At 39.5% G+C, this 27,618-nt stretch overlaps 1 protein-coding gene across 10 annotated transcripts in view; it reads left to right on the top strand.

The window, feature by feature from the left end:
• Nucleotides 1-27,618, top strand: part of Ncoa1 (nuclear receptor coactivator 1) — a 189,366-nt gene that overhangs the window by 150,494 nt on the left and 11,254 nt on the right. For all 10 annotated transcript variants that reach the window (XM_048353318.1, XM_048353311.1, XM_048353313.1 and 7 more), the window contains 6 exons: nt 9,192-9,312; nt 10,293-10,461; nt 12,666-12,980; nt 15,716-15,817; nt 18,239-18,641; nt 22,977-23,151. In XM_048353318.1, the coding sequence (XP_048209275.1) occupies nt 9,192-9,312; nt 10,293-10,461; nt 12,666-12,980; nt 15,716-15,817; nt 18,239-18,641; nt 22,977-23,151 (1,285 nt within the window). The remainder of the gene's footprint in view (nt 1-9,191; nt 9,313-10,292; nt 10,462-12,665; nt 12,981-15,715; nt 15,818-18,238; nt 18,642-22,976; nt 23,152-27,618) is intronic.

Genomic DNA, 27,618 nt, shown 5'->3' with positions numbered 1-27,618 from the left:
CTGGCTTCTTTTTTTGCTCAAGGCTAGCACTGTGTACCTCTTGAGCCACGGCACTACTTCCAGCTTTTTCTGTTTATGTGGTGCTGAGGAATCAAACCTAGGACTTCATGCATGCTAGGCAAGCACTCTACCGCTAAGCCACATTCCCAGCCCGACTGTCAGTTTTTTTGTATCCATCAATTTCCAAGTTGAAAGAATTTGTGGTAATAATTATACTGTGATATGGAAACTAATCAACCAACTTTCTGAAATGTTTTTGGGTTCTTAGCCTTAGTGCTCTGCTGATGGGAAATGAGACTTCATTGATTTCAGTCTTACATGACCCAGTTCCTGAAAGTTTGCCAAGATTTCCAGGCAGTTACAAAGAAGAATCTTGAGGATTTAAAAATATTTTTGGAGACAGTGTTTTAGCTGGCAGAACAAAGGAGTGAGTGAAGAGTCAGGAACCTAGATTCAAGTCTCACGTTCTCCATTTATTAACATCAAAGAAATGAATTTTCTGGTCCTCACTCTCTCATTCGCTCTGTGTCTCTGTCTCTCTCTCTTTCTCTTTCTTTCTCCCTCTCCCCCCCACCCCCCCTTTCCCTGAGAAATCTCAGGAGGCTGAGATCTGAAATTCCTGGTTCAAAGCCAGCCCAAGTAGCAAAGTCTATGAGACTCTCCCTCCAGTTAACCACCAAAAAGCCAGAAGTAGACATAAGGCTCAAGTGGTAGAGCACCAGCCTTGAGCAAAAAACCTAAGGGATAGAAACCCAGGCTCTAAGTTCAAATCTCAGTACCAGCACAACAAAACAAAACTTAAAACACATACACACACACTTAAATATGAGCAAGTGATCTCAACAAACACCTCTGCAGAGAAAATATATGTATAGAAAATATTCATGTGAGGCCTGGGATTGTGGTTTAGTGGTAGAGTGCTTTTCTAGCATGCATGAAGCCCTGGGTTCAATTCCTCAGTACCACATAAACAGAAAAAGCCAAAAGTGGCACTGTGGTTTAAGTGGTAGAGTGCTAGCCTAGAGCAAAAGAAGCTCAGGTACAGTGCCTAGGCCCTGAGTTCAAGCCCCAGGACAAGAAGGGGAGAAAGGAAGGGAAGAAGGGAGGGAGGGAGGGAGGGAGGGAGGGAGGGAGGGAGGGAGGGAGGGAGGGAGGGAGGGAGGGAGGGAAGTGAAAAGATGTCCAACATCATTGTATTTGAAAATTATGCATTTAACAGCTTCTATTAGAATGGCTAAAATTCAAAGTATACCACCAGTGATCAGGATATGGAACAACAGGAGCTCATAGGTTGTGAGTGAAGATATTGTACCCACTTTGGAAGACAGTTTATCCATTCTTCGTATACTAAGCATACCCTTGCCCCATGGCCCAGCAGTCGTCCTCTTCAATATCTAACCAAAAGGGTTGAAAATTTGTGCACACACAAAAATCTGCATATGTGTTTGTTGTGGCAGGTTTACTCACAATTACCAACACTTGGAAACTACTAAGACACAAAAAGACATTGCTGACAAGAAGCCAGTCTGAAAAGGCTCCTATATGCCTTCAGCTCTTTTCTGGAAAAGCAAAACTGTCAATAAAGGAAAAAGACCAGTGGTTGTTCACTGATTGTCAAAGGGAAGGACGAGTGTGGTAGTACAGGGGAGTTGTTCTGCAGTGTTAAACTGTAATGGTGAATACCTGCCGTCATACATTTGGAAAAACCCATATAAAATGTGCAACAAAAACAGTGAACTAATACAATATGTAGTAATAAGAGAAACTGGCCAATCTAAAAATGGGCAATGGTTTTCTTTGGTTGCTATTCTTTGTCATTGATAGAGCTTTGGGCCTGGGCACTGTCCCTGAGCTCTTTGACTTAGGCTAGCACTCTACCACTTTGAGCCACAGCTCCACTTCTGGTTTTTTAGTGGTTAATTGGAGATAAGAGTCTCACAGGGACTTTCCTGCCTGGATGGTTTTGAATCTTCCCTGCCTGGGAATTGAACTGTGATCCTCAGATCTCAGCCTCCTGATTAGCTAGGATTACAGATATGAGCACCCAGCACAAGTCATGAAAGAAGATGAGAAATGATCAACAAGGAAATGCAAGTTAAGCCCACTCCTATAATCCTAGCTACTCAAGAGGGTGAGATCTGAAGAATCTCCATTCAGAGACATCCAGCAGAAAAGTCATGAAGTTCTGTTTCTAATTAAGGAGTATAAAGCTGGGCTGGAAGCATGGCTAAAGTTGTGGAGTGCTAGCTATAAACAAATAAGCTGAGCAGGAACCGTAAGGCACTAAGTCCAAGCCCTTGAAGCAAGTGTAAAATAAGAAGTAAAGAAAAGGAACAAAAATAAATGCAAATTAAAGTTATAGTGCAAGCCTAGAACAATAGCTTATGCTTATAATCCGAACTACTCAAGAGCAGGAGATTGGGAAGATAGCAGTTTGGGACCATTTGTACTTTGGAGAACTCTCCAGTTCATTCACTCACTAACTGATTGTGTTGTTTGTTCTTTTACTGTGTAATTTTTTGAATTCTTTATTCTGGACCTGAATCCCCTTCCAGATGAATAGCTGGCAAAGATTTTTTCCCATCTGTAGGCTGTCTCTTCACTCTGGTAATTGTTTTCTTTGCTGTGCAGCTTTTAATTTGATGCAGTCCCATTTGTCAGCTTTTGCTATTATCTCCTGAGTTTTTGCAGTCCAATTCAGAAACTGTTGCTTGTGCCTGTTTCTTGCAGTGTTTTCCTCTAGCAGTTTCAAAAGTTGATGTCTCACCTTGCCTTTGTTTCAGCTGTAGATGTTTTCCTATTTCTTTTCTTTTGTTGTTTCACTGTTACTTTTGGAGGGAGACAAAAATACAGATGATAAATCTGCCATATTGAACCAGAGTATTTCTGAAGGTCCACTTGCATATGCAAAAACTAAAGTTCAGAGAACTAAAGGGATAATCCTCTCTCTTTGTGGCTCTGTCTCTCTCCTTTCCTTTCTCTATCTCTGTCTCTCTGTCCTTCTGTGCCAAAAACTTACTCAAAGTAACAGTTAATATGTGTAGAACCAGCATTAAATCTTTATCTGCCTGGTTTCAAAACATGCTGTTTATACAAAACACATCTGTGCAATTCAACCAAGTAAATTGGGAAATTTTGTTAGAAATGTTTCAGTTAAAAAAAAAAAGAAAAAGGATCATAAGGGTGCGTCCAGATTAATACTGCTTTTTCACATTGATACCTTATGAGGAAATTACTGATCAAGACATGTGCAGCATACCTCTTCAGCAGAACCTTCAAAATCTCTGCAGTGTCCTTTCTTCTTTTCTTTTCACCAGTCCTAGGCTCGTGGAATGGTCCCTGAGTGCTCTACCACTTGAGCCACAGCTCCACTTTTGGCCTTTCTGGCAGTTAACTGTGGATAAGCATGGCTCATGCCTGTAATCCTAACCACTCAGGAGACTGAGATGTGAGGATTACTGTTCAAAGCCAGCACAGGCAGAAAAGTCCAAAGCACTCTTATCTCCAATAAACTACTATAAAAAGCCAGAAGTGGTGCTGTGGCTCAAGTGGTAGTGCTAGCCTTGAGCAACAAGAAGCCAGGGACAGTGCTCAGGCCCTGAGTCCAAGCCCCAGGACTGGCAAAAAAAAAAGATGTTCACATACTTGTGTATTCTGTGTAACACCAAAAAAGGATGAGTAACGAATATTCTCTTCCTCCTAGAAGCAATGTTACTTGTTTTTCTTGTGCCACCAAAAAATATGTAACATTGGCTCCCCTCTCCCCTTTTAAAATACAAATAGCCCTAATACACATTTACCATTATGTATCTTAATCCATTTTCATTTGGATGCTATATAAGCACAGAAAGAGCTTTATTCTCTTTCTAACTTGTATTTTTTATATCTTTACCAACCAGATGAATAATGATTAGTATCATTGTTAATAATTTACCAAATATGAGAGTGTCTAGTAGAATATAAATTCTGAGTAGGTAGTCTGGTCAAAGGATGGACATATGAATAGATGGATGGGTGGATAGATGGATATTATTGCTAAGTAGTCCTTCTCAGTAATTATACTAATGTTTCTATTTCTTTATATCCTGCTCAGTTCTTGATTTATTTACTTTTTATCTTTGTCAATCTGACAGGCTTTTCTCAAGTTTCTTAATATAGTTTTAAAAAACAATTTTATTGTTATTAGTAAGGTGTTGTACAGAGGGACTACCATTTCATAAGTCAGGTAATAAGTACATTCGTTTTGTTGGACAATGTCACCTCTTCCTTTGCTTTCCCCCAGTTTCCCCTCCTGTCTCTGTCCACAAGTTGCATAATTCATTTTCCATATAGTGTATACTGAATTGCATGTTTGCATTTGTTCAACCTTCCTCCTTCCCTTTCTTGCCCTCCCTTTGTCCAACTTGTGTTTTTTGTTTGTTTGTTTGTTTTTTGGCCATTCCTGGGCCTTGAACTCAGGGCCTGAGCACTGTCCCTGGCTTCTTTTGCTCAAGGTTACCACTCTGCCACTTGAGCCACAGCGCCACTTCTGGCCGTTTTCTGTATATGTGGTGCTGCGGAATCGAACCCACGGCCTCATGTATACAAGGCAAGCACTCTTGCCACTAACTAGGCCATATCCCCAGCCCCCCAACTTGTGTTTTAGATCTAGCTTCCACATATGATAAAAAAAAAAAACAAAAACATGTGCCCTTTGTCTCTCTGGCTTGGCTAACTTCACTTAACATGATTTGTTCCCTGCAAATGTCATAATCTTATTCTTTCTGATGGATGAGTAAAATTCCATTGTGTATATGTGCCACATTCTTTTGATCTGCTGATCTATTGTAGGGCAACTGGGCTGTTTACTTAACTTGGCTGTTGTGAATAGTGCAGCAGTAAACATGGATGTGCAAGTGTCTTTATCATATCATGGCTTGTGGTATTCTAGATAGATGCCCAAGAGTGGTATGGCTGGGTCATATGGTTCATTTTTTGAGGAACCTCCAGACCACTGTCAAGAGTGATTGCATTCCCCAACAGTGCACATCCTCATCAGCTTTCGTTGCTGTTCAAATCCTTGATCTAACTGGGGTGAGATGCAATTGCAAAGTTGTTTGGATTTGCATTTCCTTTATGGCTAAGGATGCTGAGCATTTCTTCATCTGTCTATTTGCCTTTCTTTCTTCTGAGAAGTCTCTCTTTAGCACCTTTGCCCATTCATGAATTGGTTTATTAGTTTGGGGGATGTTAATTTTTTTAGCTCCTTGTATATTTTGGATATTAGGCCTTTATTGGATATATTGTCAGTGTAGTTTTAAGTTGTATTTCTTTTATTCTGAATTAAGTTGACCATTTGTCAGTTTATGTGACCTCTTCAGAGTCTCCATTTATCTTTTGAGCTATTAGATTTTTATCTTACTGATTTATGGCATTTTTATACTTATAGAGTAATCGTTATTTATCCACATCATTTAAAAAAATAAAACTTTGTAACTGCGGTGCAGTTACTGCCAAATATGACCCAAAACAGAGCCAAAAGTTTCCATTTCAACAGCTGAAGAAAATTAACTGTGAACACGACACTCAGTTGCTGCTGAATCAACTGTTGGAGGAATGGAATGGGCAAAAGCCACTCTCCTAATGAAGACAATGCTCCCTATTTGGTGTGCAGAAATTGTGTAATTATTTAATAATATAGCAGAAGCCATCCTGGACACACACATTTAAAAAAGGAAAGTTATTGAGCTCTTATATCTCGGAAAGCAAGCCAGGTATGGTGGTGCAGTTTGATAATCTCAGGGAGGCAGAAGTAGGAGCATCGTTTTCTGATGCTGGTCCAGCAACCCCTGGCAAAAGTGCAAGATCCTATCTGAGAAGCAAACTAAAATAAAAAGGACTGAAGGCATGATTCAGTGTTTGGCTAACAAATATGAGGCTCTGAGTTCAAACCCCACACCATCAAGAAGAAAAGAAAGCTGGGTGCTGGTGGCTCTTACCTGTAACCCTAGCTAATCACAAGGCTGAGATCTGAGGATTGAGGTTCAAATCCAGCCTCAGGGGAAAGCTCAGGAAACTTTTATCTCCAATTAACTACCAAAAAGAGAGAGAGAGAGAGAGAGAGGGAAAGAAGGAAGAAAGGGAAGGGAAGGGAGGGAAGGAAGGAAGGAAGGAAGGAAGGAAGGAAGGAAGGAAGGAAGGAAGGAAGGAAGGAAGGAAGGAAGGAGAAAAAGAAAAGAAGTAGAGCATGCTGCCTTGAGCACAAAAGCTCAGGGACAGTGCCCAGGGCCTGATTTCAGGCTCCAAGATATGCCCATACACAAAAAATGTCAGAACTTTTTGTTGACTTCAGTGTGGTAAATGGATATATTAAGATTCCCTGTAACCTAGATTTTAAACTCAATAAAGTATAACGTTGAGCCTTTTGCCAAGCTGATAACATAACCAGCTGTGATAGTGTGTACCTGTAGTTCCAGCTAATGAAGAGACTTGAGGCCAGATGTTCTAGACCTATCTGGGCTATGCAGAGAGATCTTTATTTCTTAAGTGATTCCAACAGTGCTTCACACTTTCTGTAGAAGATAGTTCCTAAAGGAAGTCCACAAAGCTTCAGTGCCCTTTAGAATAAAAATCTTTTTAGTTGGGCACTGGTGGCTCATGCCTATAATCTAGCTACTCAGGAGGCTGAGATCTAAGGATCATGGTTCAAAGACAGCCTGAGCAAAAACGTTCTGATACTCATCTCCAATAAACTACTCAGAAAGGGTCAGAAGTGGTGCTGTGGCTCAAGTGTTAGAGTGCTAGCCTTGAGCAAAAAGAAGCCAGGGACAGCCTGAGTCCAAAGCCCAGGACTGGCAAAAAAAAAAAAAAGAGAGAAGTGTGTGTGTTGGGGATGGAGGCCTGCCTCAAGAGGCATGTCTTGGCCTGACTGAGTTCAATCCCATGTACATTAAAGAGGGAGGGAGCCAGGCAGGCAGGCAAGCAAGCAAGCTAGCTGGGCTCCAGTGGCTCACATCTGTTATCCTAGCTACTCAGGAGGCTAAGATCTGAGGATCGCATTTCAAAGCAAGCCTAGGCAGAAATATTCATAAAACTCTAATCTAGTTACCAAAAAGCTGGAAGTTAAACTGTGGCTCAAGTGGTAGAGTGCTAGCCTTGAACAAGCTCAGGGACAGCACCCAGGCCCTGAGTTGTTGTTTTTTTAAGTGATTATGTTCACAGGGATTCTGATTTTTATTTATACTAAATATTGAATATATTTCAAGTGAATCTACCATGTTTCTCATAATTTTTTCAGACTTCCTTAAATTTTTTTTTTGCCAGTCCTAGGCCTTGAACTCAGGGCCTGAGCACTGTCCCTGGCTTCTTTTTTTTTTTTTCGCTCAAGGCTAGCACTCTGCCACTTGAGCCACAGCACCATTTCTGGCCATTTTCTGTATATGTGGTGCTGGGGAATCGAACCCAGGGCTTCATGTATACGAGGCAAGCGCTCTTGCCACTAGGCTATATCCCCAGCCCCAGACTTCCTTAAATTTTATTCTCTATTAGAATAAGAAATCTACCTAAGTAAGCTTTCCCTTAAAACTCCAATTCCTTGGGGCTGGGGATATGGCCTAGTGGCAAGAGAGCTTGCCTCGTATACATGAGGCCCTGGGTTCAATTCCCCAGCACCACATATACAGAAAATGGCCAGAAGTGGCGCTGTGGCTCAAGTGGCAGAGTGCTAGCCTTGAGCAAAAGGAAGCCAGGGACAGTGCTCAGGCCCTGAGTCCAAGGCCCAGGACTGGCAAAAAAAAAAAAAAAAAAAAAAAAAACTCCAATTCCTTGAATAGGGATGTAGCTCAATGACAGAGTACTTGCCTAGAGAGCTTGCCTTTTTAAAAATTGTATTTATTAGTTAAGGCTGCTGTTACAAAACGCCACAGATTAGGAGGCTTAAACAACAGAAGTTTATCTTGTCACAATTATGGAGGCATAGAGTCCAAGATCAACTTGTCAGCAAGGGTGATTTCCTCTAGAGCATCTTTTTGTCTTGGAGACGGCCACTTTCTCTGTGTTGTATCCTAATCTTCTCTTCCTGTAAAGACACTAATTACATTGGATTAGAGCTTATAGTAAGGACCTATTCTAAATGCATTACCTCTTTAAATTAGTCTTGGGTATTAGGGCATCCATATATAACTTGGGGAAGGGACAGAATTTAGCCTCTAACAATAGTCAGTTAATACATATTCATTCTAGTAATTGCAAATAACCATTTTAAAGAGAAAAAGTATCCTTACCATCTGCAAATAACCATTTTAAAGAGAAAAAGTATCCCTTACCATCAGTACCAGAAATGAGCCAAGGAGATATATGAGCCTCTGTTGATAAATATGAAATTGTTTCTAAAAATCAGCAACAGCATATTATCAGTAGCTTATATCTTAATTCATTGATCAGTCCCTAAATTTCTGGGATTTATGTTATCTATAACTTGCTTAGTATAAATAGTTTTCAAAAACATCCTAAAGAAAATCTAAAATGTACTCTATAAACCATATCCAACCTCTTTTTTCCATTTGAATATCATAAACAGGAAGGATTATATTGTAATTAAACCGCTTTCTTCTCAGGTTAGCAACTAATGCCTTATCCATTTGCTGATTGCCTCAGACTGCCGTGCCCATTCATTCCTATTCCTGCCTTTTATGCAATGTATTTCATCTTTTGCTTGCAGCTATTACTTTGTGGTGGTGACACTATCCCTACTACTACATTATCTCATTAGTGTACTATATCCTGAAAAGGCAGTTAAAAAATTATTACACTAATCTTTCAATAATTTCTAAAGTCTGACTCTTCTAGGGATTGGGCCTTGCCAAGGCCCAATATGATATATGAATAGATATATGATATATAAATAGACAGACACATAATGCTTCTTATTGCTGTGTAAGGCTTATCTGCCTATCTATGTTAATGATTTTGTTTGGCCTGTCATGATTTTTGTAATGTTCAAATGGCTCTTGGCAGGTCCAGGAATCATGTTTCACTTTCAGTTTTACTTTTTATTATATATGTCCACATTCTAGATAGTTTAAGTTTCTAAGTAAGTGACCTTTGTATCACTGAAGTAATATTTGACAGAGAATTTTATTGTACTATCCAATAAATTACTTCTAAAAATATCATCATTTTTTCCTCCATTGTGCTTTTTTTTCTCCAATCAGGATTGCCTGAGCTAGAATTGGAAGCAATTGATAACCAGTTTGGACAACCAGGAACAGGCGGTCAGATTCCATGGACAAATAATGCCGTGACACCTGTAAACCAGAGTAATAAACCAGAAGAGTAAGTAATACGCTCTATATTTTATAAAGCATCAAATACAGCTTCTAAGTCAAAACTGCTCTTCCAAGTTGGATCACAGTCTACAGTAGTATTTTCTGAGCTATAACTTGATATACATGTTCAATAAAAAAGAAGCGAGAAAGAACACTGAATCAGGCTGATTCATTTACAGCATGACCACAAGGAAAGTATTTATTGTAATCACAAAGTGATTGGTATGGTATGCATTTATGATTTTATATTTCATCTGTTGTTTTGCTTTAATTAACATAATGTTTCCTGAGACCTGTGGATGAATTGGCCCCACAACTATAGTATATTTCCCTTTCAATTATGTAATTATTTTGTCTAGCATTTCTCCTTACTTAGAGTAAGAAAGTATTAGGAAAGAAAATACTTTTTACATATACTTAATGTTCCATTCTGAATAGAATTTAATTTTTAATTCACATAGGCAGCAGTATTCCCTACACAGAATATATCTCATACATGGCAAGCAGCGGGAGATTGGTTGTATTGAGTATTGAATATGGTTGACAGCCTTAAACACTGGATTTCTATCTGCCCCTCCTAGACGAACAATCTTTATAATTTGTATTTTCTGTATATCTCAAGATTTATGTATAAATTATTTTCTGAGTTTTCAATTTGATTTTTATTTTTTACTTTTACTAGAATATTTTCTTAAATATATTTGATTAATTTTTCAGGTTCTGTCTATAACTTAACATGAAGAATATAGAAACTGAGTTTAATGACTGCTAATAGAATGAAAACTATATTGAAGCTACATACTGAGTGTTCTTTTAATTCCTCGGCATTAAGCATAGAATATTTCATTATATTTTACATTGCTAAACATTTTACCAAAGATTTTCTACAACTGGATTTGTGCATATGTGTCTGTGTATGTTTACATTCTTAAGACAGTCATTCTTTGCTATGTGAGTCTGAAACATTCTTATCTTTTGGTTCTGTAGCCAGTGTATTAGTTCACAGTTAGATGAGCTTCTCTGTCCACCAACAACAGTGGAAGGAAGAAATGATGAGAAGGCTCTTCTGGAACAGCTGGTATCTTTCCTCAGTGGCAAAGATGAAACGGAGCTCGCTGAACTAGACAGAGCACTGGGAATTGACAAACTTGTTCAGGTATTCTCTACACTTGCTATTTTGTAAACAAAGCAACTCTGAGAACTCAGGAGACTTTCTTCTTTTTTTTTTCATATAAAATAATATTTATTGAAATGAATTCCAGGAAATTGAAATGAATTTTTCTTTGTTGTTTTTTCTTTTCCTTTTTCTTTTTCCTTTGTTTATATGTCATTGGGCATGCAAGAGGAGGCACAGAAATAAAGGTGAATAAATGCAGCAGTGGTACTTACTAGACACTATATTAAAAATGAACTATAGGGCTGGGAATATGGCCTCGTGGCAAGAGTGCTTGCCTCGTATACATGAAGCACTGGGTTCAATTCCCCAGCACCACATACATAGAAAACAGCCAGAAATGGTGCTGTAGCTCAAGTGGTAGAGTGCTAGCCTTGAGCAAAAAGAAGCCAGGGACAGTGCTCAGGCCCTGAGTTCAAGCCCCAGAACTGGCAAAAAAAAATGAACTATACAACTTTGGGTGGGGATGGGAGGAGAAAACTGGAAGAGAGTAAAGGAAAGGGTGGCATTATCCAAACATAAATGTATTCTTTGACTTAAGTAACTGTAACACCTCTGTACATCATTTTTATAGTAACAATAAAATTTTTCACAAAGGAAATAACAGTAATTCCTGTAGAGAAAAAATGAAGTAGGGGGCTGGGAATATGGCCTAGTGGCAAGAGTGCTTGCCTTGTATACATGAAGCCCTGGGTTCGATTCCCCAGCACCACATATATAGAAAATGGCCACAAGTGGCGCTGTGGCTCAAGTGGCAGAGTGCTAGCCTTGAGCAAAAAGAAGCCAGGGACAGTGCTCTGGCCTTGAGTCCAAGGCCCAGGACTGGGAAAAAAAAAAAATGAAGTAGGGTGAGGCTTCAAACTGAAGTCCTCAGATCTCAAGACCCCACTCAGGAGACTTTCAAGCAAGCTTTTTCTATATTGTTCTCACTGTGTTTTAGCTGCTTTTCCTTTATGCAAGTAGTCAAAATATATAATAATTAATGGCCTTTTAAATAATATATATCATGATAATTGGAGTTAGAAACAGTTACAATTAGAAAAGACTCAGCTTTTCACTCAGGAGCCGAATTTTACCAGTCTTGCTAGAGTAGAATCTGGATTTGTACCATCACTAATTATCTTAGGACTTAATTTTATCCTTCATTCATACTTGTCTTTAACCTGTGTCCCATGGTATTTCAACTTCCTGGTTAGCATTTTTTCTAAACTATGATATTAAAATCGCTTTAGTACACCATGACCACCATTTTTAAATGAAGAAGAGTGTAGAATACAAAGCATCTGGGTAAATAATGCTACAGAAAAACGAGTGTCTTCCTTTGTTAGGACTCTTTCTTATCGTAATCTATTAAAGTTTAATAGTTCATAAGTTTTACAGTAAAAACACCCCACTGGTCCTGATGCTTGAACTCAAGGCCTGAGCACTGTTCCTGAGCTTTTTTTTTCCCCCTGAAGTCTAGCACTGTACCACTTGAGCTACAGTGAGTGCCATGTCCTGGGGGTTAATTGGAGATAAGAGTCTCACAGACTTTCTTGCCAGGGCTAGCTTCAAGCCATGATTCTCAAATCTCAGCCTTCTTAGTAGTTAGGCTTACAGATGTGAACCACTGGTGCCCAGCTTTACAGCGAAATTCTTTTCAAACTTGTAGAGTAATTTAGTAGATTTAGGACCTTTATTTTAATTTTTGTCTCTTTATTGACATTTAAACATCCCAGTTAATTTGATACTTTTTTGTTATCTTTTTTAGTAGTTGTACAAAGGAGCTTCAATTCACCATATAATTTATGAGTATGAGAGATCTTGATCAAAGTACTGTTACATTTTATTTTATTTTCTGAACTTCAAAAGAGTCTCAGTGGGGTCATAATTCAGCATGTCCAAGTATCCAGTGTTTGTGATCAGAGTCACCCCTTCCATCATTCTACCCCATCCCATCTGTGTTCAATTAAATTTTAAAAGCAACTTTCATAAATGGTTCCTGAGTAAGCTTCTAGAAAGTATGAGTTCAGGGCTGGGAATATGGCCTAGTGATAAAGTGCTTGCCTCAAAAGCATGAGTTCAGAATGACAACATTATGGCAATACTATAGATAACCGGCACTCATATCCCAAACTACATAGAGACACATAACATTTATTGGCAGAAATTTATTTATAAAATATTCTGTCTTCTTTTCTTAACAGGGGGGTGGATTAGATGTATTATCAGAGAGATTTCCACCCCAACAAGCAACACCACCTTTGATGTTGGAAGAAAGACCCAATCTCTACTCCCAGCCTTACTCATCTCCTTCTCCTACTGCCAGTCTCCCTAGCCCTTTCCAAGGCATGGTCAGGCAGAAGCCCTCACTGGGGACTATGCCTGTTCAAGTAACACCTCCCCGAGGAGCTTTTTCACCCAGCATGGGCATGCAGCCCAGGCAAACTCTAAACAGACCTCCGGCTGCACCTAACCAACTTCGACTTCAGCTTCAACAGCGGTTACAAGGACAACAGCAGGTGAGTGCCCTTCTTTTGCAGTGGGGATTTTTCTATGATTTGTGCCAAATCTCAGTAATAAGATAACCCAATTACTGTAATAAAGATGCCAGTCCTCTCCCGTACCCTTCAGGGAAGGTTCAAAGAACCATCCGTGGTCTTCTATGGCAGGTATTAGTCTTCACTTAAAGACTGCTGGTTCATAAAAGTACTTTTAAGGCCTACAGGTTTATTGAGTAGAGCAGCAAGAGATATTGTGTGATTGTTGGAACAAAGTAAAGTTTGTGTTGTTGGAAATCGGTCAGATGAATCTAGTGATATTATTAGGAGGAGGACAAGAGTGCCTGGGAGTGGTAAGTTGAATATCTTATGACAAGAATGAGTAGATATAGTGGCATTAATTATTTAAGGTTGCATTAGCAGTAGCTACAGAGATAATCATCAAGGACCACAAAAGCAAATGGTTTACAATGTCTTCTCTCAGAGTTAGGACTGGGGCTGTAAATGTTGCTTCTTATTTTTTTAGCCATACTTGAATACTGGGTTTAGATTTGCTGACCTTTTTATAAGCCTCCAAACTTTATAAGTACCTTGAATCTAGGGAATTTTTTCAGTTTAGTTGAGTATGTTGTGACTTTCTTCTAGTCTTTTGAGTTTAGAAAATACGTAATTCCCTTAAACCTTTCTGTTTGCATTTTTATTTTTGAAGTGATTGTGAATATATTGTTCAATTCCACAGTATTAATAGTTGTAATTTTTATATTTACACTGCATGAATTTTTCCCAAAGAGTTAGTTTGTTTTCTGTTCTAATGCATATGAGAAAATAAATGAAATTAGAAATTTGAGTGGAGTTATTTGGCAAGAAGATATTTAATCGATGTTAGAGCTCCTTGGGTTTTGGGTTTTTTTGTTTTGTTTTGTTTTTATAGCTTCCTATAAAGCCCAGTCTGGAGGTTAGAGTATGTAGTTCAAGTGTTAAAACAGTTGGAAACCCTCAGTTCAATCCTTGGTACTAAAAATTAAATAAAACCCGACTTGTCCTGGAACTTGCTGTGTGGTCCAGGCTAGGCTCAAACTCATGATCTTACTGCCTCAGCCTCCTGAGTGCTAGCATTTAGCTGTGCGTACCAGTTCACCTGGCTAGATTGTTTTGTAAAACTTTCATATAGGCTTTCTACTTTATATACTATAACAAAATGTGTTGTGCATTTATGTAAGTTATAAGGTACTTGTAAGCATAAAATAGTACAGAGCTAGGTGCAGTAGCACAAGTGTGTACTGCCAGTTATGCAAGAACATCAACTGAGGCCATGAGTTTGAGATCAGCTGGGCAACTTAAAGAGTCCTTGATACAGCTCAGTGGTAGAGCATGTACCAGTCCTAGATTCAGTCTTCATCATAATAATGATAAAATAGCAACATAGTATTAATATTATTAGTTAGTATTAGCTCTCCAAATAGTTTATTCCTATCAAATTACTGACAAATAATTTTTTTACAGTACCAGGGTTTAGACTCAAGGCCTGGTACTTGTTCATCTTTCATTCTCAGCTGGCACTGTACCACTTGAGCCACACCTCCAGCCCACCCTTTTTTATAAGTGAGAAATTCAGCCCAACTTTTTACTGGTCATTTTGAAGATGTAGTCTCAAAGACTTTTCTGTTTGAGCTGGCCTCAAACTGAGATCCTCTGGATCTCAGCCTCCTGAATAGCTAGGATTACAAGCATGAGCCACCAATCCTTGGCTAAGAAAAATTTAAGCTATAGATAGTTTACAATTAAATCTTACTAAATACTTCTGTGTTACCAGATAAAGTAAAGGCATACCTATGGCTGAGAGTCCCAGCCTGATCTAGACTGGACTTCCAAACCACTGTTCCACAGAAGATTCTTCGGGAAGATGTTAATATTCATAAGTTGAAAAAAGACTTAGGATAAATGAGTTTCATCATATATCCCTTTCTTGGAGATGCAATATGCTTTTGCCAATTACAGGCTCATAAAATTACTGCAGTAAATAACTCTGTTTCACCTTGTGTAACCCATCATTTCCAATACTTCATACAGCACAGCATGCTATTTTCCTGGCACATCTATTAATATCCTGCAGAACAATGTTCTTTAGAGCACCAATTTGGGAAATGCTGGTCTGAAGTAATTACTTCTTCTAGTTAAATAAATAATCCATTTTCTCAGACCATTTGTTTCTTACATAATTCACTCAGGCTAATGATATTATGTTGGATTTTCCCCAAATACGTACCCAGCATACATAGTGCCTCAAAAATGAAATATCCTGCAAGTATCCTAACTTTTCCTTTGTCTTCCAGACCTTTGGAGCTATGCCTTTATTTTATACTTGCTTTCTTATTAGCAATATTTTTATTCTTGCTTTCTTATTAGCAATATTTTAAGACCTAAAATTGATGTTTTTATTTCTTTCTTAGTATGCTTATCTGAAATAACTACTAAGGTGCTTAAAAAAAAACACTAAAGTACCTGAACCTATATACATGTATATATTTATTAGTGTGTATATTCTGCTTTTAAATGCTCTGCCATTGAAGGCAGATAATATTAGATAAATATTGGGAATTACTGGTCTTTTGGCATATAAGCATAAGGAATGTTACTAACCTTTAACACTAAAATTTCTTTTTTTGTAGTGGATAAAACGTTTGTGTACCTTTTATGAGGCCATGTTATCTGTGTTTGCACAGGGATCTGATCTCTTTTGTTTCCATTTTTTCTAGTTGTTACACCAGAACCGGCAAGCAATCTTGAACCAGTTTGCGGCAGCTGCTCCTGTTGGCATCAACATGAGATCTAGCATGCAGCAACAGATTACTCCCCAGGTAAAGCCAGGAAGCCTTGGGTTGGTAAAGCCTTTCTAGTCCAAGAGATGCTTATTTAAACACCCATTTGAGTGTCTTTGAAATGGCCTGTGAGCTAATTTTTAATGTTTATAGGGTAGTTTTCTTCCAGAATAGATTAATAAACTATTTGTAACACCTCTTACTGCTGTTGGATCTGAAGCAAAGACTCTGTTTTTATTTCATTGTTATTGTTGTCACTGATCAGGTAGAAAAACTCTTACTGCTGTACTGAGTGGCACCAGTAGTAAGAAGCCTCTGACATGAAGCTAAGACTAGATCTGAAACCTAGTCATACTCAGTCACATTGCTAATCTATCTTAATTATCCTGTGAACACTGCTCAGGCTGAACCTCAGTATTTTCTAGTTTATCAATTCTGAGCCATTGGAACTTTACATTTAGAAAGAACTAAATGGAGCTGGGCATCGTGATACACATTTGTAATCCCAGCTCTTGTTAAGCAGAGGCAGAAGAGTTTCAGAACAAGATCCTATCTCAAAAAACAAAAAGAAGTCAAGCATTGGTGGCTTATGCCTGTAACTCCAGCTACTCAGGAGGCACTCCAGGTGCTCATGGACATAATGTTGAATCCAGACAAAAGGTTCATTCTGTATAATTGCACTTCTATAAAGTTCAAGAAGAGACAGTCTTGGTATAAACCATTTTCTGGCCTAGGAAGGGAGCTGTTGGGAGGGGTTGGCTAAAAAGGGTTGTGGAAATGTTTTGCATCTTGATTGGGTCGTGCTTGCTAGCATGCAAAACTCATGGATATCTGGACATTGGTGGCTCACACCTATAATTCTAGCTACTCAGGAGAGTAAGATCTGGGGATCTTGGTTTGAAGCCCACCCAGGCAGGAAAAGTCCATGATATTTTATCGCCAATTAACTACAAAAAGCCAGAAGTTAAACTGTGGCTCCAGTGTTAGAGCACTAGCCTTGTGCACAAAAGCTCAGGGATAACACATAGGCCCTGAGTTTAAATCCCAGGACTGGCACCAAAACACAAAACAAGAACTGGATGGCCTTCTTATGATATCTAATACCCACTTGCTTGATTACCACACATATCTTTGTGTTTTTGCTTCAACCACTTATTTATCATTCCTCAAACCAAGATGTAAATAAAACTTTGAGAGATGAGCTTTTAGAGAGGAGTTAAGCAAAATTCTTCTTCATAAAATGGACCTTAATGGACTTAGGCAATACACAAAGCCAACAAATCAAAGAGAAAATGTTGATAGAGGTCACTGGTAAGCAGCAGATATTGATGTCTTTATGAGTCCCAACTTGGGATTCTGTCTTACAGATTATGTATCTCTGTCTCAGAGCTAGAGCACACCCAGTGGCAATTAGTTTGTGAGAAAGAAAGATCCACTTTTAGAATTCACATAAGCATGAATTCTATCAGAAAGCCATATTTCAGTTTCTTCCCAGTTGGACTATAGCCAACTGAAAGCGTAATTTTAATGGAGCTGTATTCTTTAATCAGATCCTCAGTCTGAACTGACATCTTCTGAAGGCTTTTATTGACAAGCCATGTTGCTTTGCATGCTAAACTGAAAGTAATTTCAACCTAATTTGACTTCTCTTTCTTCACCCATAATGCCACGGTTATTAAACCACTTATACTAAGGCCTGGAATATCCTTGTGCAGCATAATAACATAAAATAGCTCTCTCCATTTACTTCTATTTACTATTTTATTTTTAGTTAATTATATTCTTTTTAAATGATAATTTGTTAGGCATTGGATCCTGGATTTCTGTTTCTTCCTTTTTTAACTGTATTTTGTAGGGCTTTCTAATTGTAATGCTACTAATATTTATTGGAGATAATTTGGAAAATATAGGAAAGTATAATGAATAAAATCAAAATTGCTTATAATCAAATTTTTATTCATTATATAAAGTAGGATAAATGATCTCAGCAAGGAAATTCTCTATACAAGAGCCACAGTTAATCCTTTTTTAAATAAGAAAATCTCTTTGACAGTCTGTTGGATGGGAATCATCAAGACATTTTCTTCTTCTTCCTTGTGATTTTAATGTTTCTTGCATGCTTGAATGTTTAATGTTAACAGTTTTCTTGGCTTGTATTACAAAACTAATTAATATAGTATTTGGCTTTTCTCACTTCTTTGGAGTTTGGACTGCATTTAAGCAGCTGTAATGTATTTTCTTTGTAGCTACTTTAACCTATAAAATGTCCTTAATTCATTTTCTTTCCTATGATTGTTACTTAAGTTTTTTTTGTTCCTTTTCTGTTTTAGTTTCCTTGGTACTTTGATAATTGTATATTTCATTGCTCCAAGCAACTAGGCTTGACCCTGTGAGCTTTCCAGAATAGGTAAGGATTATAATAACTTCAGTAAGTAAGGGTTTTTCTCTCCTCCTTTGTAGCCACCCCTGAATGCTCAGATGTTGGCACAGCGTCAGCGAGAGTTATACAGTCAGCAGCACCGACAGAGACAGCTAATACAGCAGCAAAGAGCCATGCTCATGAGGCAACAAAGCTTCGGGAACAACCTCCCTCCCTCATCTGGACTGCCAGTTCAAATGGGGAACCCCCGTCTTCCTCAGGGTGCTCCACAGCAATTCTCCTACCCCCCAAACTATGGTACCAATCCAGGAACCCCACCTGCTTCTACCAGCCCGTTTTCTCAACTGGCAGCCAATCCTGAAGCATCCTTAGCCAGCCGCAGCGGCATGGTAAACAGAGGCATGGCAGCAAACATGGGAGGACAGTTTGGCACTGGCATCAGTCCTCAGATGCAGCAGCATGTCTTCCAGTATCCGGGATCAGGTATGTGTAGGTGGGGAACAAGTTCACGATTAACATGTACATTCCAGTCTCACCTCAGGAGTGTTTCCATTCACTGACAACCAAGCAGTTTGCTGAACAGGTGAGGTCAGACTTGAAAGCTCCAGGCTCAGGTCAGGCCACTAAATGGTTGAATGGTTTGAAGCTTATCTGTCTTTTATAGCTGAAATGATTAAATTAAAGGATTTATAAGGGCTTATCTGGCTTTAAACATTTTAACATTTTGTGTGCAAATTATATTCCCCTGGTTTTGTTTTGTTTTTTCCACTTTCTCCTATGGATTACTATGAAATCTAATCTAATGAAAGTTCTATCCAGGTAATGGGTTTTAGTACATTAACACAAAATTGTCATAGCGTTATTTTCGTTGGGTCATTTTGGTTTTGATAGTTGATATAAGGATAATCAGTCTCTACCCTAGTAGCTCAGACTTCTCGTCTGTGACACTGCTTACCTGGTGTCACCGCATCAGTTATGGTTTCTTCCACAATGAAGTCTCATTTCCAAAAGTTTCTTTTCTTTTGTAATCCTTCATTTGTACTGTAGCTTCTCTTTGTCCTAGTGGTATCTTTTAAAAATTTATTTTCTATCACTTTGAGAGTCTAACAAATAATAGCAGAAATATGCATTTGACTAATCTACCATGTTTATTCAGCATCTTATGCAAAGTCAGTGACCAGTTGCTTAAAAAAATAAATCTCTTGATTAGATAAATGAAAGTAATAAATTTTAATACTGCTTAAAAATGAATTCTACTTGGGCACTGGTGGCTCATGCCTATAATCCTAGCTACTCAAAAGGCTGAGATCTGAGGATCAAGGTTCGAGGGCCAGCTCAGGCAGGAAAAATTAACCATCAAAAAGCCAGAAATGAAGCTGTGGCTCAAGTGGTAGAGTCATAGCCTGGAGCTAAAAATTAGCTCAGGGACAGTGCCCAGGTTCTGAATTTGAGCCCCAATGTGAGATGAAGAAGGTCACGCCTATGATCCCAGCTATTCAGGAGGTGTGGAGATCAGGAAGACTTTAAGGTTCAAGGCCAGCCTAGCAAAAAGTTACCTATCTGAAAAAAATACCTAAAAGTAAAAAGGCTTGGAAGTGTAACTAAAGTAGAAGAAAACTTGCCCGAGCAAGTTCAAACCAGTGCTACTTCTTAGAAAAAATTTTTGGAAAGAATAGTATCATTTAAGGATGCAGAGTTTGGGCCGGGAATGTGGCTTGGCGGTAGAGTGCTTGCCTAGCATGCATGAAGCCCTGGATTTGATTTCTTAGCACTGCATATATAGAAAAAGCTGGAAATGGCGCTGTGGCTCAAGCAGTAGAGTGCTAGCCTTGAGCAAAAAGAAGCCAGGGACAGTGCTCAGACCCCAGGATTGGCACAAAAAAAGCAAACCCCCCACCCAAGAAAAGATGCAGAGTTTTTAATTTCTTCTACTACTGTAAATTACAGATTTGAGCTAGGTGCTGGTGGCTCACCCCTGAAATCCTAGGAGGAGGTTGACATCTGAGGATTGCGGTTTGAAGCCGGCTCAGGCAAAAATGTCTGTAAGACTCTCATCTCCAATAAATACACAGAAAATGCCAGAAGTGGCACTGTGGCTCATGTGGTAGAATACTAGCCTTGAGCAAAAGAAGCTCAGGGACAGCACCTAGGCCCAGAGTTTGAGCCCAGCACTGGCAAAAAAAAAAAAAAAGAGAATTATAAATTTGTTCCAGGGGCTAGGGATATGGCCTAGTGGCAAGAGTGCTTGCCTCGTGTACATGAGGCCCTGGGTTCAATTCCCCAGCACCACATACAGAAAATGGCCAGAAGTGGCGCTGTGGCTCAAGTGGCAGAGTGCTAGCCTTGAGCAAAAAGAAGCCAGGGACAGTGCTCAGGCCCTGAGTCCAAGCCCCAGGACTGGCCAAAAAACAAACAAAATAAATAAATAAATAAAATAAAAAATAAAATAAATTTGTTCCAACGTGATCAGCAGTCTAGGACTTCAACACCAGATTTTTAATTTGTTATGGATTCAATTTCTAGCCTTTTCAAATCATTCCTTTTCAAAAAATGAAACAACTATTCTAGTTTAAAGAAGTACAGATGTAAAGATTCTGTGACTCTTGTTCCTTAAAATGTGTATGTCCCACCGTGTTTCATGGTTTGCTTAAATGCCTCATGAGCCGGCCCGGCCCATCTGCTTCTTTTTTAATGTCTAAGTCGTTGCACAAAGAGTTACCATTAAACAAAGCAATTTATGAATGCAATGCATCTTTGTAAATAAAGTTTTATTGAGCATACCATGTTCACTAGTTTATTCACCATGTGCAAATGCTTACTAGTTTCTCTGGCTGGTTTCACAACAAGAGTTGAATGGTTGTTACAGAAACTCTGGTTTTGCAAGCCAAAAATATTTATTATTTAGGCTCTAGTCAGGAAAACCTTTGGCTAATTCCTTTACTAATTGATGACAGTAAACTCAAACAATGACTACAGAGGGTATTTAAGACAGTAAAACTACTGTGAGGATAGTGTACTGGTGGGTGCTGGTGGGTACTCATCTGTTCAAACTCAAAGGAGGTACAACACAAGGAGTGAGCTCTAATATAAACTGCAGACTCTGGATCATAATGGTGTATCAGTGTAGACTCATCAGTTATAACATGCTCACTCTGGTGGGGGACATTGAGAATGGGGAAGGCTGGACATGGGAAGGGACAGAGGACACATGAGGAATCTGGACTTCTGATAAATTTTGCTTTAAAACTGTTTGCATGGGGCCCGGTACTGGGACTTGAACTCAAGACTTCACACTCTTGTTTGACTCCTTTGCTCAAGATTGGTGCTCTACCAAGACTAATGCTAAAAAACAAAACAAGACAAATCACCTGATCAAACTAGTTCCCTAATAAGGAAAAACTGACCATTCTCACATGGACAGTTGAAAGAGATGAAATCAGAAAGAAATATCAAAAAGTATGCCCATGTATTTGTAGTCTCTTATTATTTGTTTATATCTGGCTCCACAGAATAATTACGCCCAATGTGGTATTTTTTTCTCCCTTCACATTTTTTTCCAGAAATTATTTTATTACAAGGTTAAACTTTTACAAATAAATACTTTGAAGGACTACAACCTAAAATAGCATTTTATGAAGATATACAGACATAGAAACTCTCTAGTGATATAATAACTAGGAAAGAAGCAGATTAAAATTGTTCACAGTTTTCTAAGGAAGATTTGAAAGAATTATACCAAATTGTGGCAATCAAATTATGGCATTCTTTCTTCTGTGCCTTTATAACTTAACTGCTTTAAACACATTTCAGTGTAAGATATATTTTCTTGGAGGCAAAAGGAATACAGGATGTTATAGCATAACAAAAATATAAAATGGGCTCACTTTTAAAGACTTCTAACTTGGGCTGCAACTGTTGAGACACAATATCAAAGTACCCTAAACAATAATCCTGGAGATTGGCCAGGCTCTGCTGCAGGAAGAGAGGCTGAAGCAGGAGTCAGCAGTTCCCAGGGCTGAGGCATTGAAGAGAAGAAAGGAAGAGAGGAAAGTCATGACGAGTGGAGGTCACAGGGGTCAATTAGCAGAGAACAGAACTAAAGAAAACACTGGAGAGATAGGCAGAGGGCCCCACTCCAGCCTTCAGCATGTGTGTATACAAATCAAGGCCAGAAAGAACTTCCTGAAGATTAGCAGGAGTAGTTATCAGAGTTCTGCCTATTAGCAGCTTCATAATTCATGAAGTATGAAGTAGAACACTTTTCCCCCCTCAGTAATAGGCAAACTAAGCCCTAACCTGGACCCTGTTCTTATCTTATTGAAACAGAGTAAGGGGTCCATAAATGATTAAAATAGTATGCCAAGGGGCTGGGAATATGGCCTAGTGGCAAGAGTGCTTGCCTTGTATACATGAAGCCCTGGGTTCAATTCCTCAGTGCCACATATATACAAAAGGCCAGAAGGGGCGCTGTGGCTCAAGTGGTAGAGTGCTAGCCTTGAGCCAAAAGAAGCCAGGGACAGTGCTCAGGCCTTGAGTCCAAGCCCCAGGACTGGGGGGGAAAAATAGTATGCCAAGTAAAAGAAGACAGACACAAAAGATCACATATGGTGATATCAATATGTAGTTCCAACAAAAAGACAGATCTGTAGGTAAAGAAAGCAAATCAACAGTTGTGTGGGACTAAAGAAGGGATTGGATTGCTTACAAAGAAGCACAAGGCAAGGGAATCTGAAGTATGACAAGAGCACCTACACTGTTGTTACATTGGGTTGTTACATTATAGTGTATTCACAGAAATTAATTTTTGTCGACTTTCAGGAATGGTTCCCCAAGGTGAGACCAACTTTGCCCCATCTCTAAGCCCTGGGAGTTCCATGGTGCCGATGCCGATCCCTCCTCCTCAGAGCTCTCTGCTCCAGCAAGCGCCGCCCTCTGCTGGGTACCAGTCACCAGACATGAAGGCCTGGCAGCAAGGAGCAATAGGAAACAACAAGTAAGGGGACAGTTTTTATGTATTAGGGGGCAGTGAAGTAAGAGTAGCCGTGTGTCCATAGACCAAGTCAAAGATGGCTGACAGCCATGATAGAAGGAACTGAATTTTATGTTATCAATAAGCAAAGAAAAACAATGATTGGTGGCTGGGAAAGTGGCTCAGTGGTAGAGTGCTTGCCTAGCACGCATGAAGCCCTTGGTTTGATTCCTCAGCACTACATAAACAGAAAAAGCAGGAAGTGGTACTGTGGCTCAAGAGGTAGAGTGCTATCTTTAGCAAAAAGAAGCCAGAGACAGTGCTCAGGCCCTGAGTCCAAGCCCCAGGACTGGCAAAACAAACAGTGGTTTTTCAATGTTTGAAATATCAAGTTGTGGTTAAGGCAAATGTATGTGTTTACTGAACAGAAAAGTGGTCTAGAAGCCTTCATCCTTTTTGTCCTCCCTCAGCACAGCTGAAGAATCTGATCAGTCCCATCAGATGCAGCTTCCCTGGAAAGATGGAGAAATGGAACAATTTTTTTCCATAAGAACATTTTAAAATCTTAGAAATAATAAAGACTACTTAAATGTTACAATGTAATAGAACATACAGGTTGAATTCTTTTCTGCGTGTGAAAGATTTCCTAACAGCTGAAGATCTTTTTAAGTGTTTTGGATTTTTATCAGCATATATCAATTATTTATTGTTATTATAAAGATGATGTACATAATTACACAAGTTGGGTAGAGAGTACATTTCTTGGAAGTGACTCTGTGGCTCAAGTGGTAGAGCACTAGCCTTGAGCACAAAGAGGCTCAGGGAAAGCACTTATTAGGCCCTGGGTCCAAGCCCCACCACTGACCAAAAAAAAAAAGTACATCTCTTTTTTTTAAAATGTTACCCTTCCCTCACACTTTCCCTATTAGTTTTTCATATTCCTTCATTTATGAACAGTTTTGAATGGATTTCATTGTTCTACTTGCAAACATGAAAATACTTCGATCATATCACCCCCTTTCACCATCCCTGTTATTCTCTCCTCTTCCTGCTGGCTCTCTCCCCTTCTCTTTCCCACCTACCACCTCACCACCACCACCACCATCACCCTGCTACCTTCCCCTCCCCATTGGAGTCTTGTTGTTTAAGTCTAGATTCTCAACAAAAGACCTGAAGGCTTCTTGGGTCCTTCTTCTTTATTCTGGTGGCCTCATTTTACCCATTTTGCTAATAACTATCTCAGAAAGTCTTTTTCCCCCAGACTCTGTCTGCTGAACTTTTCACACATCACTTAAATTTTATAAAGATTTTAATTTGGTTGTGTCTTGGTTCTACTGACAGGGAAGCCATTTAATCTGACAACATAATAAGTAAGGCAGGTAGTTAAAAACACAAGACTATATTCTCTTAAAGTTCATTGAAAGGTGAGAGAGGAAATCTTTTTGTTAGAGAACTGTGTAGCTTTCAGTGAGGACTGTATAAATTAGGTAGGAATGGAACCATTTTGGTGGCATACCAGAGGAATGTAGTCTCCTATTGTAGTCTAACCCCAACTTCCTAAACTCCCCATCTAACTCTGACAGGTCCCTTTGTCTTTTTTGACCAGCACACACATACTCCCCCCCCCTCTCTCTCTCTCTCTGTATCTCTCTGTATCTCTCTCTGCGCCTCACTTACACTCAGCAACTCTCTAAGAAAATCAAACCAAACTCTTGGTTTCAGATCTCCATGTAAGCATTTAATGTGGCTTGAAAGAATGGGGGTATAGCTCAGTCCCTGGCACATAGCACTGAGTTTGATTCTCCAGCACCATAAAAGAAAGAAAACACTTGGGAAAAATGCTCCTGCTGACAGGAACGGGTCTTACTAATCCTTTTCTTTGCTCCCCATTGCATTTAAGTTCCTTGAAATAATATACTCAGTCTACCTCCTCTGCTCCACACCATGTCGAACCAGTCAGGCTTCCATCCATCCTGCTACACCAAAAATGTTCTTGACAGGTTAATACCTTTTACAGTGCCTGGTACCATGCTTGTCAGTAGCATTTGATATATTTGACATCTAACATTTCTTCCTTTGGTTTATCTCCAGCCCCAGACGTTACCCCTGAACACCAAAGCATATACCCACCTATCTAATTAACACCTCCACTTAAAAATCTCAAGACAACTCAAACCTAACCCAAAACCAAAGTGAGATTCACCCAGAAACCCATCCTTCTTCTACTTCCCCACTCCAGCAAATGACAAAATGCCATTCTTCTAATTAATGGTTGAGAAGAAAAACCTTTTCTTTCATACCACATAAAATACATCAGATCATGCCATTATGTGTGTGTATGTGTACGTCTATGTACTTGTATGCTCTGTACAGTGCCAGTATCAAGGCTTGAACTCAAGGCCTCATGCTCTCACTCAACTTTTTGACTCATGGCTGGTTATTTACCATTAAAAAATGGCCTCCTGGCGTGGCATCTTGCTAGTAAATTTAAGGTCCACTGTGGATGATTTCTCTCTCTCTCTCTCTCTCTCTCTCTCTCTCTCTCTCTCTCTCTCTCTCTCTCTCTCTCTCTCTCTCTTCTTCTTCTTCTTTTTCTTTTGGTGGTGGTAGTGGTGGTCATGGGGCTTGAACTCTGGACCTGGATGCTGTCCCTGAGCTCTTCATCTCAAAGCTAGCACTCTACCACTTGAGCCACAGTGCCACTTCCGGTTTTCTGGTGGTTAACTGGAGGTAAGAGTCTCATAGACTTTCCTGCCTGAGCTGGCTTTGAACTATGATCCTCAGATCTCAGCCTTCTGAGTAGGTAGGATTATCGGTATGAACCACTGGCGCTGTCTCTCTTTTTTCTTTTTTCCAGTCCTAGAGCTTGAACTCAGGGCCTGGACAGCACTATCTCGGAGCTTTTTGCTCAAGGTTAGAACTCTTTATCAGCTGAACCATAGCCCCACTTCCTGCCTTTGTGAGTAGTTAATTGGAGATAAGAGTCTGGTGCACTTTTTACACCATGGGCGGGATTCCAACCAGGATCCTCAGATCTCAGCCTCCTGAGAAGCTAGGATTACAAGCATGAGTCACCAGCACCTGGCTCATGGATTTTCTTGTCAGGCAGGCTTTCTACCTTGCTCTTCATATCTCAGCTTCTTGAGGAGCAAGAATTGCGAGTGTGAGCTACTAGAGCCTAGCTTCATGCCACCTTAACTAGTGTCCTTTCTTACCTCTCTGACTTAGCAAATCATAATGAAAGCTACCTTCACCTTTCTCCTGGATCACTTCGGTAGCCTCCCTGCCTCCACCTTTGTTTTACCATGGCTTAATCTTTGCATTGTAGCCAGGGCGGTGTTTTTAAACCAGGAGGCATTAAGTATGTCAGCCCTTTACTCAACCCTCCAATAGCCCTCCTGAGTCCTCTTGTTTACTTAAAGCTTAAGCCCCTGTATCACTTTGCTCCTGGATACCTCTCTAACATCATCCACTCTTCTCATAATACTGCTTGCCACTTATAGTCCCTTTATCTTTATTCTTTGTTATCTTTATTCTTTATCTTTCTTCATAGTGATTACCACTTGATATAGTATGTGACAATCTATTATGGTCACTCCCTTCCAACAAGAATATAAGCATTTGAGGGCTGGGAATATGGCCTCGTGGTAGAGTGCTTGCCTCGTATACATAGAGCCCTGGGTTCATTTCCTCAGCACTACATATATAGATAAAGCCAGAGTGGTGCTGTGGCTCAGAGAGTGGTAGAATGCTAGCCTTGAGCAAAATTAAGCCAGGGACAGTGCTCAGGCCCTGAATTCAAGCCCCAAGACTGGCAAAAAAAATATATAAAAAAATATAAGCATTTGAAAAGCAAAGTCTTTGCTTTTGTATTCTTCTTTTATATCACCATCTATTTGAGTGCAAAAACTATACTCTCAAGCCACTTATTAGATCCAAATTCAAATGTGGAGAGTTTTTTTTGTATATGTGGTTTTTTTTGTTTTTTGGTTTTTTTCTTTGCCAGTCCTGGTGCTTGAACTCAGGGCCTGAGCACTGTCCCTGGCTTCTTTTTGCTCAAGGCTAGCACTCTGCCACTTGAGCCACAGCGCCACTTCTGGCTTTTTCTATATATGTGGTGCTGGGGAATCGAACCCAGGGCTTCACGTATATGAGGCAAGCACTCTTGCCACTAGGCCATATTCCCAGCCCTGTGGATAGATTTTGTTGTATTTCAGCATTCTTGTGATTGATTTCCTCCAAATAATTTGGGAAGGAAAACAATTGCCACTAGCTCTGCAGACATTCACACTTGCTCTGTTGGTTCATGTGTAGAATATTATTAGTCAACATAGGCAGTATATATTAGCATGTATAGTAGCAGATAGGAACCACTCGTTTTCTCTACCACATGGTATAAGATACCACAAAGCACATGAAAAGCAGCTCCTAGCCAGGTGCTAGTGGCTCATGCTTATAATCCTAGCTGCTCAGGAGGCTGAGAGGGTTACG

Source organism: Perognathus longimembris, chromosome 8, assembly GCF_023159225.1.
Source record: "Perognathus longimembris pacificus isolate PPM17 chromosome 8, ASM2315922v1, whole genome shotgun sequence".
Taxonomy (NCBI): Eukaryota; Metazoa; Chordata; class Mammalia; order Rodentia; family Heteromyidae; genus Perognathus; species Perognathus longimembris.
The sequence above is the reverse complement of the archived record's forward strand: the minus strand, read 5'-3'. Positions and strand labels throughout refer to the sequence as shown.